The sequence below is a fragment of the Arachis stenosperma genome, chromosome 2 (genome assembly GCF_014773155.1).
Source record: "Arachis stenosperma cultivar V10309 chromosome 2, arast.V10309.gnm1.PFL2, whole genome shotgun sequence".
NCBI lineage: Eukaryota > Viridiplantae > Streptophyta > Magnoliopsida > Fabales > Fabaceae > Arachis > Arachis stenosperma.
Window position 1 is genome coordinate 15,443,233 of NC_080378.1, and position 16,314 is coordinate 15,459,546.

The 16,314-nt window shown below is 33.4% G+C and overlaps 2 protein-coding genes across 10 annotated transcripts; one reads left to right on the plus strand and one right to left on the minus strand.

Annotated features, from left to right (window-relative positions):
• Nucleotides 1-1,738: 1,738 nt before the first annotated feature.
• Nucleotides 1,739-10,346, plus strand: LOC130961043 (pentatricopeptide repeat-containing protein At3g23020-like). 9 transcript variants are annotated; one of them, XM_057886678.1, is made up of 6 exons: nt 1,739-2,165; nt 3,363-4,066; nt 5,795-8,490; nt 8,685-8,791; nt 8,891-8,997; nt 9,208-10,346. In XM_057886678.1, exon 3 carries the CDS (start codon nt 5,915-5,917, stop codon nt 8,390-8,392), a length of 2,478 nt encoding a protein of 825 aa, XP_057742661.1. In that variant the 5' UTR covers nt 1,739-2,165; nt 3,363-4,066; nt 5,795-5,914; the 3' UTR covers nt 8,393-8,490; nt 8,685-8,791; nt 8,891-8,997; nt 9,208-10,346. The 9 variants fall into 9 exon arrangements, with proteins under 9 accessions (XP_057742661.1, XP_057742666.1, XP_057742667.1 ...); XM_057886683.1 differs by having other exon boundaries at nt 9,212-10,346; XM_057886684.1 differs by having other exon boundaries at nt 9,878-10,346.
• Nucleotides 10,347-14,308: 3,962 nt separating this feature from the next.
• On the minus strand, nt 14,309-15,942 carry LOC130962282 (LOB domain-containing protein 29-like). The gene is made up of 2 exons (XM_057888477.1): nt 15,534-15,942; nt 14,309-14,907 (listed from the first exon to the last, which is right to left on the minus strand). Exons 1-2 carry the CDS (start codon nt 15,810-15,812, stop codon nt 14,416-14,418), a joined length of 771 nt encoding a protein of 256 aa, XP_057744460.1. The 5' UTR covers nt 15,813-15,942; the 3' UTR covers nt 14,309-14,415.
• Between the last annotated feature and the right edge of the window lie 372 nt (nt 15,943-16,314).

Sequence of the window (16,314 nt, forward strand, 5' to 3'; positions counted from 1 at the left end):
TCCTGCTCTTGTCCCATTTTTGCAACTCCATTGGATCTTTGGCTCTTTGGAAAGTCCTGGGTTGACTGAGCTTCTGTTGCTTTTGGAGCTTGTTTTAGAGGGCAATCTTTTTGCTCATGGTCTATTCTCCCGCAAGAAAAGCATATCTGATGAATACCTTCATACTCAACTCGGTATTCCCTTCCATTGATTAAATATCTCCCCATTAGAGGTTTAGTTAAATCAACTTCAACACACAGTCTCGCAAATTTGCCCCTACATAGTTCAGCCGTATTGGTATCCACCTTCACAGTCCTTCCGATGAGATTTCCAATTTTTCTCAAAATATTTCTATCATATAGTTCAATAGGCAGTCCTGGAAGTCTAATCCATGCTGTTACCTTGTCTATAGTGGCTGTTTGAGGGTTGAAATTAGGTTCCCAAAGTCTCACCGTTAGATAATGATCATAAAGCTTCCATGGTCCTTCCAATAAGGCAAAATCAAAATATTCGTTTGCGTAAAACTTGACTAAATAGAAGTCCTGCCCTAAGTCAATGACATCAAGACTTCCTTTGTTACTCCACATTATCTCCAATCTTCTTTTCATTGCTGCATATCCCACCTTTCGCCCCAACACTTTTACTATTAACGTATTCCACCATGGCTTCCATAATTTTCTCTCAGTCTCTTCACTAATGACAATATTGAATAGTCCTTCCTCAATTTTTTCCACTCTGATGTCAGACTCTGAATCACTCACCATGTCTGTCTTATCTCCTTCTGCTTCTCTCTTCCCGGTGTCGATAGCCGAATCTACATCATCACCTTCAGTGTGGCTGTTCATGGGACCATTCTTCAAGGTTTGAGAAAAAGACCGATTCTTAGATCGGTTTCCGTTGCTTGTACTATCTTCAATCATCCAGTCTTCTTCTCTTGGCACAGGTTGTTGGCTTCCAGTAAAACCTTCACCGTCCTTTCTCACTTTCTTTTTACTTTTCTTCAGCAGATCTTGCTCCTCAATAGAGGGAGGTTTCTTTGTCGCAGCTTCGCCTGGATCATCAGCACCGTTCATGGCTTCTCAAAACAGGTTTTGGGATCAACTGTACGGAGAGAAAAACACTCTGTGTGTTGTAGATTGGATTTTATTTGTGGTGAAGTGCTCTTTAATTTTGGGTAGAGAACACTTTAAAATAGGTACAAATTGGAGCCTCAAATTAGGTCTTCAATGGCAAAGCCCAATTCCTTATTTGTCAATTCGATTTAACATTGAAGCTAAAGCAGAAAAAGCTATGACGTGGTCCATTATAAAAATGGCTGAAATAGATGATTTTTTTAAAGTTTTTTGAAAATAAAATTAATTATCAATGGTTCGAATTACTAATTTATTAATTCAATTATAGTTTAATTAAAATAATTATTTTATAATAAAATAATAAATAAATATATTAAAATATAATTATAATTTAATATAAATATTAAAAATCATCCAAATTAAAATTTAAAAGTCAAACATCAAAATTTAAAAACCGAATCGGATCGGTCGGTCGAATCGATTTAATTAAGAACCGGCAAAGAAAACGGTCCAATCTAGTATACAAAACCTCAAAATAAAAAATCGCTCAAGAATCGCTGAACCGGCCGGTTACTGGCAGGTCGGATCGGACCGGAACCTGGCCGGTTTCCAGAAAACGACCTCGTTTCCTTCCTTGAAAGGAAAAAAGTTGCACGTGTTATCCCCCATTCCCCCCTTCTCCAACTCCTTCCTTCAGCAAACCCTAGCCTCCCCCAAAGAAAGCAAACCCTAGCCTCCACCCATAGTTGTCGCCGTCTGTCGGACTGAGAGACTGCTGCTGCCGTCCATCGCACTCAAGAACTTCTTCTTCGTGCTCTCGGGCCTCTCGCCGGATCCTCCACGCCGGGTGCTCGCATCTCACCGTTCTTCTCTGTGCTCGGCTGCTCGCGCCTCCCTCCGCCAGTGAGTGCTCGAGCTGTGCGTGTTGGTTGCTGCTCGTCGTCCGTGGTTGTCTCTGCTCGATTCTGTCTCCCAGTCTCACTCGAGTCTCGTCTCAGTCACTGGCATCTCGTGGTTCGTCTGTCTCGTCGCCGGCGGCAGAAGCAACTCGTGGGGTTGTCTCTTGCTTCGTCGCCTTCCGTGGGGTGGTCGCCGACTCGCCGTCGACCGTTGGTGAGTCCCTGCACCATCGCTTCCCTGTTCTCTCTTTTTAGATTTCCCTTCTCCCTGTATTTTTGCATGTTGCTGAATTGCTAATCAAATTTGCCTTGTTGCTAATCTAAATGTTGCTGTAAATCGGGACTTTACTTGGATTTGTTAAATTTGTTGCTGTAACTTGAATTTGTTGCTGAATTTGTTGCTTCCCAGTCACAGCATCAGAACAGAATACTCAGTCAGTGCTTGGTTGATTGGTTTTACTCACTGATTGTATTTGATGATAAATTTAAAATTGATAACTTTTAAATTTTAAATTTGCACTGTCTGTTACTGATTCACTGTTCCTTCAGTACTTTTTGTTGTTGTTAATCATTGTGATGAGCTTTATTAAAATTGGGTTGAAAACTGTTGAATCTTTTTTCAGTTTTCATCGTTCTTAACTTCTGTTCTTATTAAAAAATTTGCAATTGGTGATCTTTTGATTTATTATATGCTTCATGTTTTTAATTTCAGTCTACTTCTAGGCTTTGAAATCAGTTTATGATAACTGTGATGCAATTATTTAGCTGGATAACTGATGTAATTATTGAGTTCAAGAGATTGAGTTTTTGATTTGCAAGGTGATTTTTGGTTGATTTTTTATTTAATTTGGTAATGGTGTTTATGATTGGGGTTATCTGGTTTTCATTCTTTTTGAATTTGGTAATAGCGATGATTACTTGTTACTGTTTGTAATGTTTGTTGCTGAATGATGATTGTTCTTTCTTGCCTTTGTTTAGTAATGTTTATTGAAATTTTGTACTTTTTCAGTGCATATTTGTATGTGTTATTATTCTTCCTACTTCAAACTGCTTTCTGGTGTGTAACTTGTATACTTCTGCATGATTCTCTTTTGATTCCACACAAAGTTGATGAAAAAAACTGATTTTGTTATCTGGGGTAATCTTATTCTGTTTCTGTCTATGTTTTCTTGCTAATGGAACATTCTAATCTAGTTGTTTAGTGATCAAAATGTTATTCCTTCTTAGCTTCATGGAATGAAAGAGAAACTACATTGCATCCTCAGAGGAATCAAAAACTATTAATTAATTTATATATTATTCATTTTAGTTTTATGATTCTATCAATTTGGTTGTGTACTTATTCTTCTTATTCAGCATAGGAATTTAAGCATTTTATTTTTCTGATATTTCAAAACTGTGTTTTTCTCAGAGACATTTATAGTTTTATACAGACAAGTGGTTCTGATTTTGGAATCAACTATGGACAAATAGCCAACAATCTTCCCTCTCCATCACGCATTGCTGTTCTAAAACGGTTTTTCCGGTTGAACCATCGATTGGACTGGTTAGACCAATAAATCAGGAAATCAGTAATTAAAGCGGTTTGATAACCGGTCCGATTTTCAGAACCTTGCAAAAACCACTATTGGACCATTGAAACCGAACCAAAATCCGATCGATTTCGATTGAGAGCCGAAAACGACCCCCGTTTTATTCATAAAATAAAAAAAAAAATAAAAGAACAAAACGTAGCCCTAATTTTTCCCCTATGCTCAGCAGTCAGCGTCTCCTCCTTCTCCAGGTGTCCTCCCTCACTCTCTCAGCAAAGCAAAATCCTCTCATCTGCTCCGTCCAGCCACCGCCTCGTCACTGCCGCAGTCGCATCTGCTCGAAGCCGACGTCCCCACTACAACTTGTCTTGCGTGGTTCCTCCGTCGCGCCGCCGGTGTTCCACCGCGCTCCACCCCTTCTCTTCTCCAGTTCTGCGGCGCTCCACCCTCCTCTGCTCCAAAATCCCTCTCCCTCATATTCTGCTTGTTCTCCGCATTGTAAACATAAGACTGCCGCCAGCTTCTGCACGTCACATTCTTGCTCCTTCTCCTTCATACACTGCTTGTTCGAAGACCACCCAAGGTTAGTCCCAATTTTTCTTGCTTTTTTTTAATCTGTTGTTTATAAAAAAATGTGATTTGGTTAATTTATTTTTTAATGTGTTCAGAATGATTTAGATAAAAACAATTAGTTAATTTTGTGTGTGTTTGTGAGCTCTGGTCTCTTATGATGCCATGTATTTAATGTAATTGACTAATTGCTGGTTATGAATTTATGATGAGACTTGAATTTGCCAATTTGTTAAATGGGAAGCCTGCTAATTACTAATTTAGTTATGCTGCTGACTGCTGGTTTTGTGAGCACTCGCTAATTTTGAATTTGTTAAATGCAAAGCTTGTTAATTTTTGTGTATTTGCTATTTAGTTCTACTTTATATGTAACTTCATATCCTGCAAAATTAATCTTCCAATGGTTCCATGAATGACTGAATAATGTCATGAAAATATATCTAACATGATGAGAGAGATTTGAATGATAACAGCAAAATATAATGATGTAATTTGAGTTATGGGTTTGTAGTTTAAAAATAAAAAATTTACACCGAAGACAAAATGCATCTTATATTTAGGTTTGGAGGATACATGCACCATAGACACAGAGTCACTCAGTTATTAAATGATTTAAGCTTGTCATATATTGTGCAGGGTGGTGCTTTGTGGTTCTATAATTTAACAGAGCTCTCTCAAGATTATTCAGGCTTCATATTTTTTATTCTGATTGCTGGTCTGCACTAGTCTGCACTACATTAATGTTCAGGAATGAATTCTTGATTCATATCCAATAAGTATTTAACCATAGGCTAGTATTATGATTATCTTCTATTGTTTCACTGTTGTCCCTTGCCTATTGAATTAAAGCCATTCACAAAACTTGAAGCATAATTTTTTCTACTTTCTTGTTTTAAATTAAGAAGAATAGATTTTTGTGGATTTTGATAATTGGTAACAAACTTTAATATTGGCATTGGATATTTCTTTTGTTATTTGACTTTTGGGTTTGTACTTGGATGAGGTTATAACATTTTCGTTGATGTAGTACTTTTAATTTGGATGACATTTTAATATTTATATTAGACTATGATTATGTTTTAGTATGTTTATTTATATTTTATTTATTATTTTATTATAAAACGGCTATTTCGGTTGAATCACAGTTGAACCAGTTGAACTAGTAAACCAGTAAACCAGTAGCTAGAGTGATTCGATGACTGGTTTAGTTTTCAAAACCTTGGATTAGACTCTATAATTATAATTTATTACATATGCAATTTTTCTTCTTTTTTTTTTTGTGCACATACATGTAATTTTTAGGCAATCGGGTGGAGTAACTATGGCGGATTTTCGGCTCACGCCATGAGCCTCCATAATGTATAATATTTTTTGTGTTTGAATGAGGACTACTTATCTTCCTATCTTCATGGTAAATATCTCTGTTTTTGGGTGTTGCTCTCAAGTCATTGGCTTTTTGGGTAGAACATGGGTGGTTATAAACTCTAGCCTTTCAATATGCTATCATGGGGGCATCTCTTTGGGAGTTGAATTATTCTTAGTTATGAGAACTTTCTTGTGGATGCTAAACTTTATGTTTTGTTACTTGATGACCATAGTTTTAAGCCTGAGTTGATAAACCTGTAATAACATAAGGTGCCTTCTACTGAATGTGTTGCTTCTAAAGTGTCTTTGCATTTGTAGATATTTTGCAAAATCTGATGGTACTCCATTATGATACTTGATTTACCTTGAATTGTAGATATATTTGCAAAATCTGATGGCCAAAGTTTGTGATACTTTCAATGGGGCTTTATTTAAGGATTTAGGATTATTCGTTGCAGGTTTGTTTCACAATTCTCAATAGTTTTGTTCTTGGGAAATGCTTTTGAAGTTTCACCCTTTGTGTTTGAACGATGTAAATGCACTTGCCCCAACTTCAACGTCAACTTCCACCTCAATTCTGCCTGAAAACAACAACTTTGTCCGCATTCTCCATAGCCCCAATTCCACAAAACATGTCATAGAACACCAACACACTCCACCTAAGAGCCTGAATTTGGAACAGGATTTGGGGATTCTAAAGAAAAGGGTTGATAGGTCTGTTGTTTTGCAGCATAACAAGGTGCACATTAGGTGTTTGACGAAATGGGTATGTTATGGTGGACGCATTCCTTCTATTCTTCAGGCTCTGAGTACTGTTCAGGACTTGGATGAGGCTCTCATGCCATGGCAAGAGGCCTTGACCTGCAAGGAAATTAGTATTATTTTGAAGGAACAGGTTTCTTGGGAGAGGGCTCTTCAGATTTTTGAGTGGCTTGAGAAAAAGTGTTGTTATGAGTTGAATGTGATTCATTATAACATTATCTTCAGGGTCCTAGGCGAGGCGCAAAAGTGGTGCCTTGTGGAGAGTTTGTGGGATGAGATGAATGCAAGAGGGGTTGAACCTGTGAATTCCACATATGGAACTTTGATTGATGTTTATGGTAAAGGTGGACAGAGAAAAGACAAAGCACTTGTTTGGCTTAAGAAGATGCGAAGTCAAGGAATGGAACCTGATGAGATCACAATGGGGATTGTTGTTCAGTTGCATAAGAGGAATGGAGAGTACCAGAAAGCTCACGAATTTTTTAGTAAATGGTACTCAACAGGTGAACCTCTGAGACTAAGGAGGAGTAATAATACTTCAAAAGTAAGCCACAATGTGTTATCATATACCAATGTTTGTTTAAGCTCAAGGACATATAATACTTTGATTGACATGTATGGTAAAGCTGGCCAACTTTGGGCAGCGTTTGAAATCTTTGCTAAGATGATCAAACAAGGTGTATCTCTGACCACAGTGACACTTAATACAATGATTCATTTATATGGAAATCATGGATGCCTTGAGAAAGTTAGTTTGCTGTTGCAGAGGATGGTGGAGCTTCGGTGCCTACCTGATGCAAGGACATATAACATACTTATTTCTGTTTATATTAAGCATAATAATATCAATTTGGCAGTGAGGTATTTTGCAATGATGAAAGAGACCTGTCTTGAACCGGACCTTGTTAGTTATCGTACCCTCTTGCATGCATACTCTACAAGGAAAATGGTACATGAAGCCGAAGAGCACATGCAGGAGATGGATGAGAAGGGTCTTGAGATTGATGAATTCGCCCAATCTGCTGTGACTAGGATGTATGTAGAGTTGCGTATGCTTAAGAAATCATGGTTGTGGTTCAGGAGGTTTCATCTAGCTGGGAGTATTACGTCAGACTGTTATTCCGCCATTATTGATGCATATGGCCAGCAAGGGTATACTTTAGAAGCAGAGAGAGTCTTTAACTGTTGCAAAGAAAGGAAGAAGCTTGGCGTCCTTGTGTTTAATGTGATGATTAAAGCTTACGGGGTTGGAAAATGCTATGATAAAGCATGTCAGTTGTTTGACAGTATGGAAACATATGGTTTTGTTGCAGACAACTGTAGCTACAGTTCTCTCATACATATCTTGGCCACTGCTGACAGGCCACACATTGCAAAAGCTTATTTGAAAAGAATGCAAGAGGCAGGACTAGTGACTGATTGCATTCCATATGCCGCGGTGATAACAAGCTTTGGAAAGTTAGGCCAATTGGAACAGGCAAAAGGATTATACAAGGAGATGATTGGATATAATGTCCAGCCTGATGTAATTATCTATGGGGTGTTAATCAATGCGTTTGCTGATGCTGGAAGTGTTAAAGAAGCTGTTAGTTATCTTGATGAAATGCAACGGGCAGGTTTTCCAAGAAATCCAACTATAGACAACTCTTTGATGAAGTTGTATACCAAAGTAGGGTACTTGAAAGAAGCACAAGAAACATACAAGTTGCTTCAGTCATCAGAGCAGGGTCCTTCTATATTTTCCTCTAATTGTATGCTTGATCTTTATACTGAACGACTAATGGTTGAACAAGCGATCGAGATATTTGAGAGCTTAAAGCAGAAAGGTGTTGCAAATGAGTTCTCATATGCAATGATGTTACGCATGTATAAGAAAATTGGGAGATTGGACGAAGCCATTCAGATTGCGAAACAAATGAGAAACCTAGGACTCGTCACTGATTTATTAAGTTATAATAACATAATTGGCTTGTATTCTCTTGCTAGGAGGCCACAGGAAGCTACCAAGACTTTCAAGGAAATGGCAAAATCCGGAATTCAACCAGATGATTTTACATTCAGCGCTCTTGGACAATGTTTGCTGAATTATGGAGTTTCAAAGCAAGATATTGGAAGGCTAGAAGTAATGGTTAAGAAGGATGCACCAAATGCTTTGCAAGAATGGATGTTGATGCTCTCATCTGTGCTGGGAATAGATGGTTATACATATTAATTGACATGATCAATCATTGATGCACCCTACATCTTCAGTTCCTACAAGGCTCAGTTTATTGCTAGAGCATTCCAATCAAATTATCTGGAATTACACTGGTAATTTCTGTACTTACATATTCATCTGTTGTTTTCCATATCCGCAGTAGTTTCCCATAAAACAATTTATAGTAGTAAACTATTTCAATATTAAGTTTCTGTTGTTTCAGAGTTACCAAATAAGTGAATATTACCAATTTTATGTGCCCTTGTACTGCGTTAAATTTAACGTGTTTTTTGGAGCTCACAAACAGTTGATGGCTTGAGGCTATTGAAAGTCATAGTTGTTCAAGGAAAAAAATTATTGATCTGGGAGTTCATGAGCAATGATTTTTTTTTTGTGGTCAAGCTGGGGAATCAGGTAATAAGGATTTATTTTCTCTTTAGTGTTCTATCTTTTTATATTAGCTCTGTGTCATATGTTTAATCTGGCAATGATTTGTTAAACTGTATCAAACAGCAAAAACCGGGGTCATCAATAACCGCTTGAACACTCTTTGGAATGAAGAGCTGAATTTCACTCTGCTAGAAACCTTTGGGGTACCTGAATGTGGTCAGTTTTTCCTGGTATTTATCCGATTTCTAAATGTTTTCATATTTATGTATTATGATATTCATGATTACTTTGAACCCTGAGAAACAAAATTCTTTTCTTGGCATTTGACATGTCCAACCTTTAGATATTTCCTTTTTATATTCTGTTAGAAGCTTGATTAGGGAAACCCTTAATATCTATTAAGCTTTCAACTCCTATAACTGGGCTGCTTTCATGGATAGGAAGATCAAGAATGATCTTGTGAAGGTGAATTACGGGATGGACTCGAGTCTGGGGAGCTTGAATTGAAGATCAAGTTGATCACCCCTGTTGCTTCTCAATATAATGCTGAGATTGCATGAGTCGTTACGATACAAAAAAAACTATTTTGTCATGTTTTAGTCATGTTTCATGAATTTTTCTGTTGTTTTTTGCGTTTGTGGTGCTCACCTTTTACTCTTTTAATGGGGCGAATCGAGAATGCAAATTGAAGGCTTGTGCTGTCCTTCAATTTTTTCTTGGTTCTTCCTATACCTTCACTCAAGTATTTGATTCAAAATCTGGCCGAAGAATGGTTTCTTTTGTAGCATCATTTGTTCTTCTTTTTCTTAGATATCACTTCTTCAAGTTCACAATATCACTTTGAAAATTGTATTCAGATAAATTACTCCATTAATGTACAAATGTTTTTCAGAGCGACATCTATCATGAACTGGAGGTAGTTTTAATTCTTTGTTAATTTGAGATGAGGCTACCACTGGTTCTATTAGTGTCACTAATGTTGCCACTTGTAATATAATGCCTTTTTAGCATTGGTTGGTATATAGATTTTGATTTTTGATACTGGATTTGATCCCAATGAATAATGTGCATATCCACTTTGTGAAGATTTTTCCGTTTCCTCTGATTTAGACCATAGTTATGAAAATCGGACTGGACCGGTTGGCTTGGACCAATACCTGTGAACCGGAATCGAACATGGACCATCCGCAAACTGGAAAGCTCGGCTACCTGTTGAACTATGTTGTTCTGTCATGATGTATGTCTAATTGTCTGTACATTGTGTTTTCATATGTTCATTTTATTAAATGTAGCTCTAACAATTTGACCAGTGAATCATGCAAATTTCATGCAAATTTTTTTCTGTTGTTTTTTAACACTGAATGTGGATAAAGTTGAGTTCTTTAGTTCAATTAGCAAAATCTGTTCTAATTTTTGTTATAAGTTCTGAAGTCTTTTGAGGATTCATGTGATAAACTGATGAGTCCAAAGAAAGGAAGTTTTATTCCTTGTAAGCCTTCTCAGTTTTTGATGCATGCATCACTCACAATTTTTCAATAAATTTTGTCCTCAATGTTTTTAATTTTTGTTAAAGTTAACCTTGGACGTTTTCAATTGTCTCTAATATTTTTAATGGAGTTAATATTTAGGGGTAATTTTAACACAAATTTAAAATATAGAGATAAAATTAAATAAAATTAAATATAGAAATTTTTGAAAAAGTCACAAACGAAGAACGAAAGTATATTTTACTCTTTTATATACTCATACCAATTAGATATTATTACTATTATTATTATGCACTTGTGGTATTCACCTAGGCCTATAAATTTATAGTTTCCATAGCTTAAAGACATTTCATGAAAAAAAGAGAGAGCGCTTCCCATAATATCTTGTAAAATATAAACCACGTATATTAATTGATTACTGTGTCATAGAAGAAATAATTAAACACCAAATTCTTTAAGGAACACAAGTATTTTATGTTAGTCCCTTGCAACAAATAAATTTCATTGTAATAAATAAAAAGTTGTATTAGTAATACATAGAACATAAGTATTTTATATTGTTACTGGAGTATAGTCTTCAAGTGAGAATTTGAATTTTTACACAAAACACACATTCATAAATCATAATCATATTCATTGAAATGGAATTCCACCGAAAGAGTTCTAAACTGCTTAATTATACGTTGAGCTAACAACTATTCTTTGGACATTTGTTAAGATGTTCAATGTAAAGTTTCTTTTTTGTATAAAAAAAATTGAAGTTTTTAATGCTTTTGTGATACATTTTTTGAAGAAATAAAAATAAAAAACCTTAAAACTTTCTATTATAAATAACCTTAACCAGCATTTTTAGAATATTTATTAGCAAAACTCATTATTGTATAATATAATAGTACCTATTTAAAATCACAAAATTTATATTTTATAATATTTTGAACAAGGTATATATTTGCTAAATTTTTCGATAATATATATAACTATTTAATTGATCTAGCATTAAATACTAAAAAATATATATATTTTTTAACCCCTAGAGCACTTACAATTAATTTTTCCCCCTTAAAGAGAGGGAAGCAAATAAGAGTGAGTGAACATGCATATCTGAAGACAACAAAAATCATATAAAATTGGGGGAATTTAATTTAAAGAAACAGCACATGTGACATCCACCTGAAACACAATTAATTAAAAAGATAGCATATTATGGAAACATAGAATAAACCAAATTGCAGATTTTCCTAAGCTATGACACCAAGTAGTTAAGCATATATCACCATATTTGCAATCAGAATTGTCAGTGACAGCATGCAATTAGTGTTCAGAATATCTTCAGCTATGCCTAAATAAGAATAATTAATTAAGTCTAATCTATCTCTGCACTTGGAAATTAAAAGAGCACTTCTATATGTCAGGGATTCACATATAATAAGATGCTAATTATTTAACTAATAACTAACCACCTCCTAATGATTTCTAGCTTATTATTCAAGACATTCAATGGAGTTTGTTTAATTTAATAGGTCTAAAATCTTTCTAAGGAAAAATAGCTTTAAAATGTTGTTTAAATTGACAAATTCTAAGCATGTATGTATAAAACCTATTATGGTATCTTTAAGTAATAGATCTGGAAAATGGTTGCTTAGAATTATATATATATGGGTATTCTCCTTATAAAAGATTGTCTCCTTTCCATCAATAATATTTAAGTTGGTATATATAATATAATTCATATTAATGATGGAATAGATATAAAGGTTAGAAATGAAGTAAATAGTTTATAGAGACGTCAAAAAGCATATAATATTACATTGTGAATTGTTGGTCGAGTGATTAACTTACTCATCAACTTAAACAAGTATCGAGAGACTTGAATATCATTTTATACATATAATAATCAATTGGCTAACTGTAAATCCTTAAATGAATCTCCCTACATTAGTTATTAATTTGTCGAATTAAAAAATAGCATGAAAAATAAAAAATATTACATTCTAATCACACCTAAAACCCTAAATTAAAGAAACATGAAATGGAACCATCAAGTGTAATTTTCACTCTATATTAAATTTTGAACCCAATTTTTCTAAAATAAGGAGATGTACATTATTATTTCTCAAACCCTAAAACCCTTTTATTTGGCAATTCAATGCAAAAACAAGTAAAAGAAGTGGGATGATGAAGAGAACAACTTTTCAATTATAATAAAACAACAAACTAAATGAGACAGCAAGGACCACCATATGTTAAGGACAAGAAGCTGAAACAAACCAAAAATAAAGAAGAGGAATCCCAATATATTTGATAATCATGGTGAGAAATAATAATGTATAAAGTGTAGTCATGATGATATATATATACAAATTTAACATTTTTCTATTCCTATCAAATATGCACTAGCTAGTATAGTCCACTACTATATATGACTACCAAAAATAAAAAGGATGCTAATAATGAATTATGGAATTGCATGGTAGCTAGACTAATAAAAATAATATTACTGGAACATTCTATATGAAACCTTTTTGATTTGGTCATGGACAACATTCTATTGGACCACACATGCCACTAGTTCCCTAGGTTATATATAACTTTTTTTTTTCAACTAAGTAGTCTATATGTAGTAATAATAATTCTCAAATTATTTTTTTTCATTATCAAAACTTACAACAAATATAATGAGATATAAATAACTGTGTAATAAATCATATATATATATATATATATATATATATATATATATATATATATATATCTTTCAATTTGAGAATATTATATGTAGCATTATTGCACAGGGTTACAATATGATATATAGAGTAATTGCATTGGAATTAAGGGATTGCAGTGTACTTAATAATGTACTATAAAAATAAATTTCAGATATATACTTTTCAACTGTGATTTTTTACTTTTCTGTTCTTTAATTTCTATTAAGATGAGACAGGATTCAATTAAAACAACTTTCTAGGGTTATAGGACTAATTAATTGAGAATCCTAAAATAAATTTTTTATTTGAAAAATAAAATTTAGTTATAGCAATTTATTAAATTATTCAAATAAAATGATAAGCAAAATCCCAATAAACCATACAATTGAAAAACGAATATTATAGCTTTGAATTAACATTAAATCTATGCCTTCTTGTACCGGAACTCACCATATAGAACAATCTCACTTATATACCATTTATGTATACTTAAAATATTAAAGGGATTATAGAAAGTTGATTAGTTTCAAATTCTAGTAGCTTTAGTTTTTACAATGCATTTAAAAACACAATAACTTTGCTATCTAGATGTACTGTATTAAAAATGACATCAATAGTTAGAAAATAGCTACTCACTAATATTTCTTGGTGTTCTCTTATCACATAATCAAGTAATTACACATAAGTTTTCTGTTTTTCTTATGTAGAGTGCTCAATATTTTAAAACTTGATCATTTCAATTAGTACTCATGGATATATCATAAATTGGAACCAAATTAATTGAAGTGGCTGAATGAAAAAAAAAGAAAAAAAAGAAAGAAGCATAATGTTTTATCATTGATCAACCTAGATAGTACTTATACAATTTCATAAGTAGTAATTTCATATATCTATAAGTAGTAATATGGTGTTTTTTTTTTCTTTCAAAATTCAGTTAGCTTTGGGATTCCCATCAAGTAATATTCCTCCACATAAACCTGTTTTATCTAGAAAGGAAGCTAAAAATATATCATTAGTAATTAATAGAGTATATATAACTAGGGAGTCCATTAATATTAGGTCAAATTAGGATCTATATAATTAATATTGTTACCTGCTAAAGGTCCATAAAACAAACCAATTCAAATTAAAAACTAATACAATAACTAAGAACCAGAGTTTCTAGTTATGTATATCATCATCATGATGATCAGAATTACACTATCATTCTACAACTTAATTAACCAAGGACTACACTTAATTAAAGCAGAAACACTACCAAGGGTGTTGCTCCATATATATTTCAATAATTTTTCCTTTTTTTTTTTCAAATAAATATCAACATTTCTAACCTTAATTAGTTCCTAGATTATTTATGGCAACAGAGTAGTAGTGCATGCTTCAAAATAATAATAAGCAATATTCATCAAAATTGATATGATGATAAAGTCTTCAAGATCTTCACCAATATATTCATTTATCTTCTGTAACCAAAGGCCACTGAATGAAGATCATCAACTTCATGAAAAGACCATTTTGTCCCACCATTTGTTTCCATCTCATAGGACATGGAGTTTGAAGAACTCTCTTCAAAGCTAGAGAATGAGTTTGAATTTTCATAGTAACTCCCATTATTATTAATTGGCTTTAGATCCATCATCATCATCATGGAATTATTAACATTGTTGTTGTTGTTGTTTCCATCACTAATACCATTATAAGAAGAATCATTGTTGTTGCACAAATTTGGATGAAGAGATTCAAGGCCACCCAAGTTTGAAGATGAAGAATTTTCCATATTGAACAACCAACTTTGAAGATCTTGAGGAGTAATGAAATTATTGTTGTTGTTATCAGCAATATTAGGTTTATCAAAGTATCTCTCATTATTAGGGTTTCCACCATTCACACAACTTTGTTGTGCTGCTTGTTCCTTTAGATACGCTAGCTGTGCTTGTAAATTCACCACCTATAAATTTATATCCAAACACCAAAAACTTGCACTTATTAATTTTTAGCCTCATGCATATATAATAAGAAAAATTAAACAAGGTCAAGTAATTCTTGATTCAGTTGATTATTATGAATATTTGAAATTAGGTTACAGAAACCACAATTTGCCACACTACTTTAATTAAAAAAAAAAAAACACTCTAGTTTTAGTATTTCAAAGGTGTTTCTTTTTTCTCTTATTCAAGTAGAAATTAAAATTTTCATTTCCTTTCATAGTTTATTAAACTATGCTAGGGTTTTCAATTATAAACTAATAAGCACTTATTTAGTTACAAGATCAAAATAATAGAATAAAAATTATCATTGATATATATTCAGGCCTAATTAATCTCTTCTTGCTATAATTTTTCTAACCGAATTCTAAAATTTTTAACTCCTTCCAAATAGATAAAAAATATCAAATTCTAAACTTTTTAACTCCTTCTGAATGGATAAAAGATATCAAGAAGAGATTAATCAGACTAAAATATTTAGTACCCATAAAAAAAATTTATGCTAATTTTATTTTTCAAGAATTTGAATATATCCTAATTGAGTCAACTTGAGAGAGAGGATGAGAGAAAAGATGAAATGAAAACAAACCTGTTGCTGAAGGGCAAATATATGAGAGACACAGCCATAGATAGGATCTTGAAGCCTTGCCTGAGCTTCATACGAAATCGTGACGGCCGCTTCGCAGCGGTCGCCGACCGGAAGATGGGCAAGGAGCTTTGAAACATTGCTTGCACCAAACACTTTGTGAATGGCTGCAAAATGGGTAGCACCTTGTTCATGGCAGAAGTAAGGTGCAAAAACACAACCTCTCACACATTTTCTCCTCAAGAACTTGCAAGCACCACAAGGAGAACCAGAACCTGTCATCTTAATTCACCTTAAAAAAAAAAAAAATTGATTTTGGGGTTTGAATTTTTTCTATTTTTGTGATGATGATGAAGATTTTTTTTGGTTGGTTATAGGTATAACTCTTAAGCTTTGTGCAAATCTTAATCATTTCTCACCATCTTTATATACAATTTAGGAAGAGGAAGGGATTCATTATTATAAGGAATAATTAATTTCATTAGGTTCCCTTATTGGCCTACAGTTGTACATTATTTTTCTTATTTCCCCTAATATATAAATAAGAAAAAACTATCATCACTCCGTTATGAATTTTAATTTGTGTGGCAAAATAAAAATTTATAATTATAAAGAAAATTAGAGATTCCATTCAACATGCTTATACGACAAATGAGCTAGCATTAACCAAACCCATTTTGTTTGATGATTGGATCTATCTGCTCTTGTCGTTTCTCTTTTTTTTTTTTTTTCATTCCCTAAGTCATTATATAAATAATATATAGTATGAGTACCTTCTTAATGT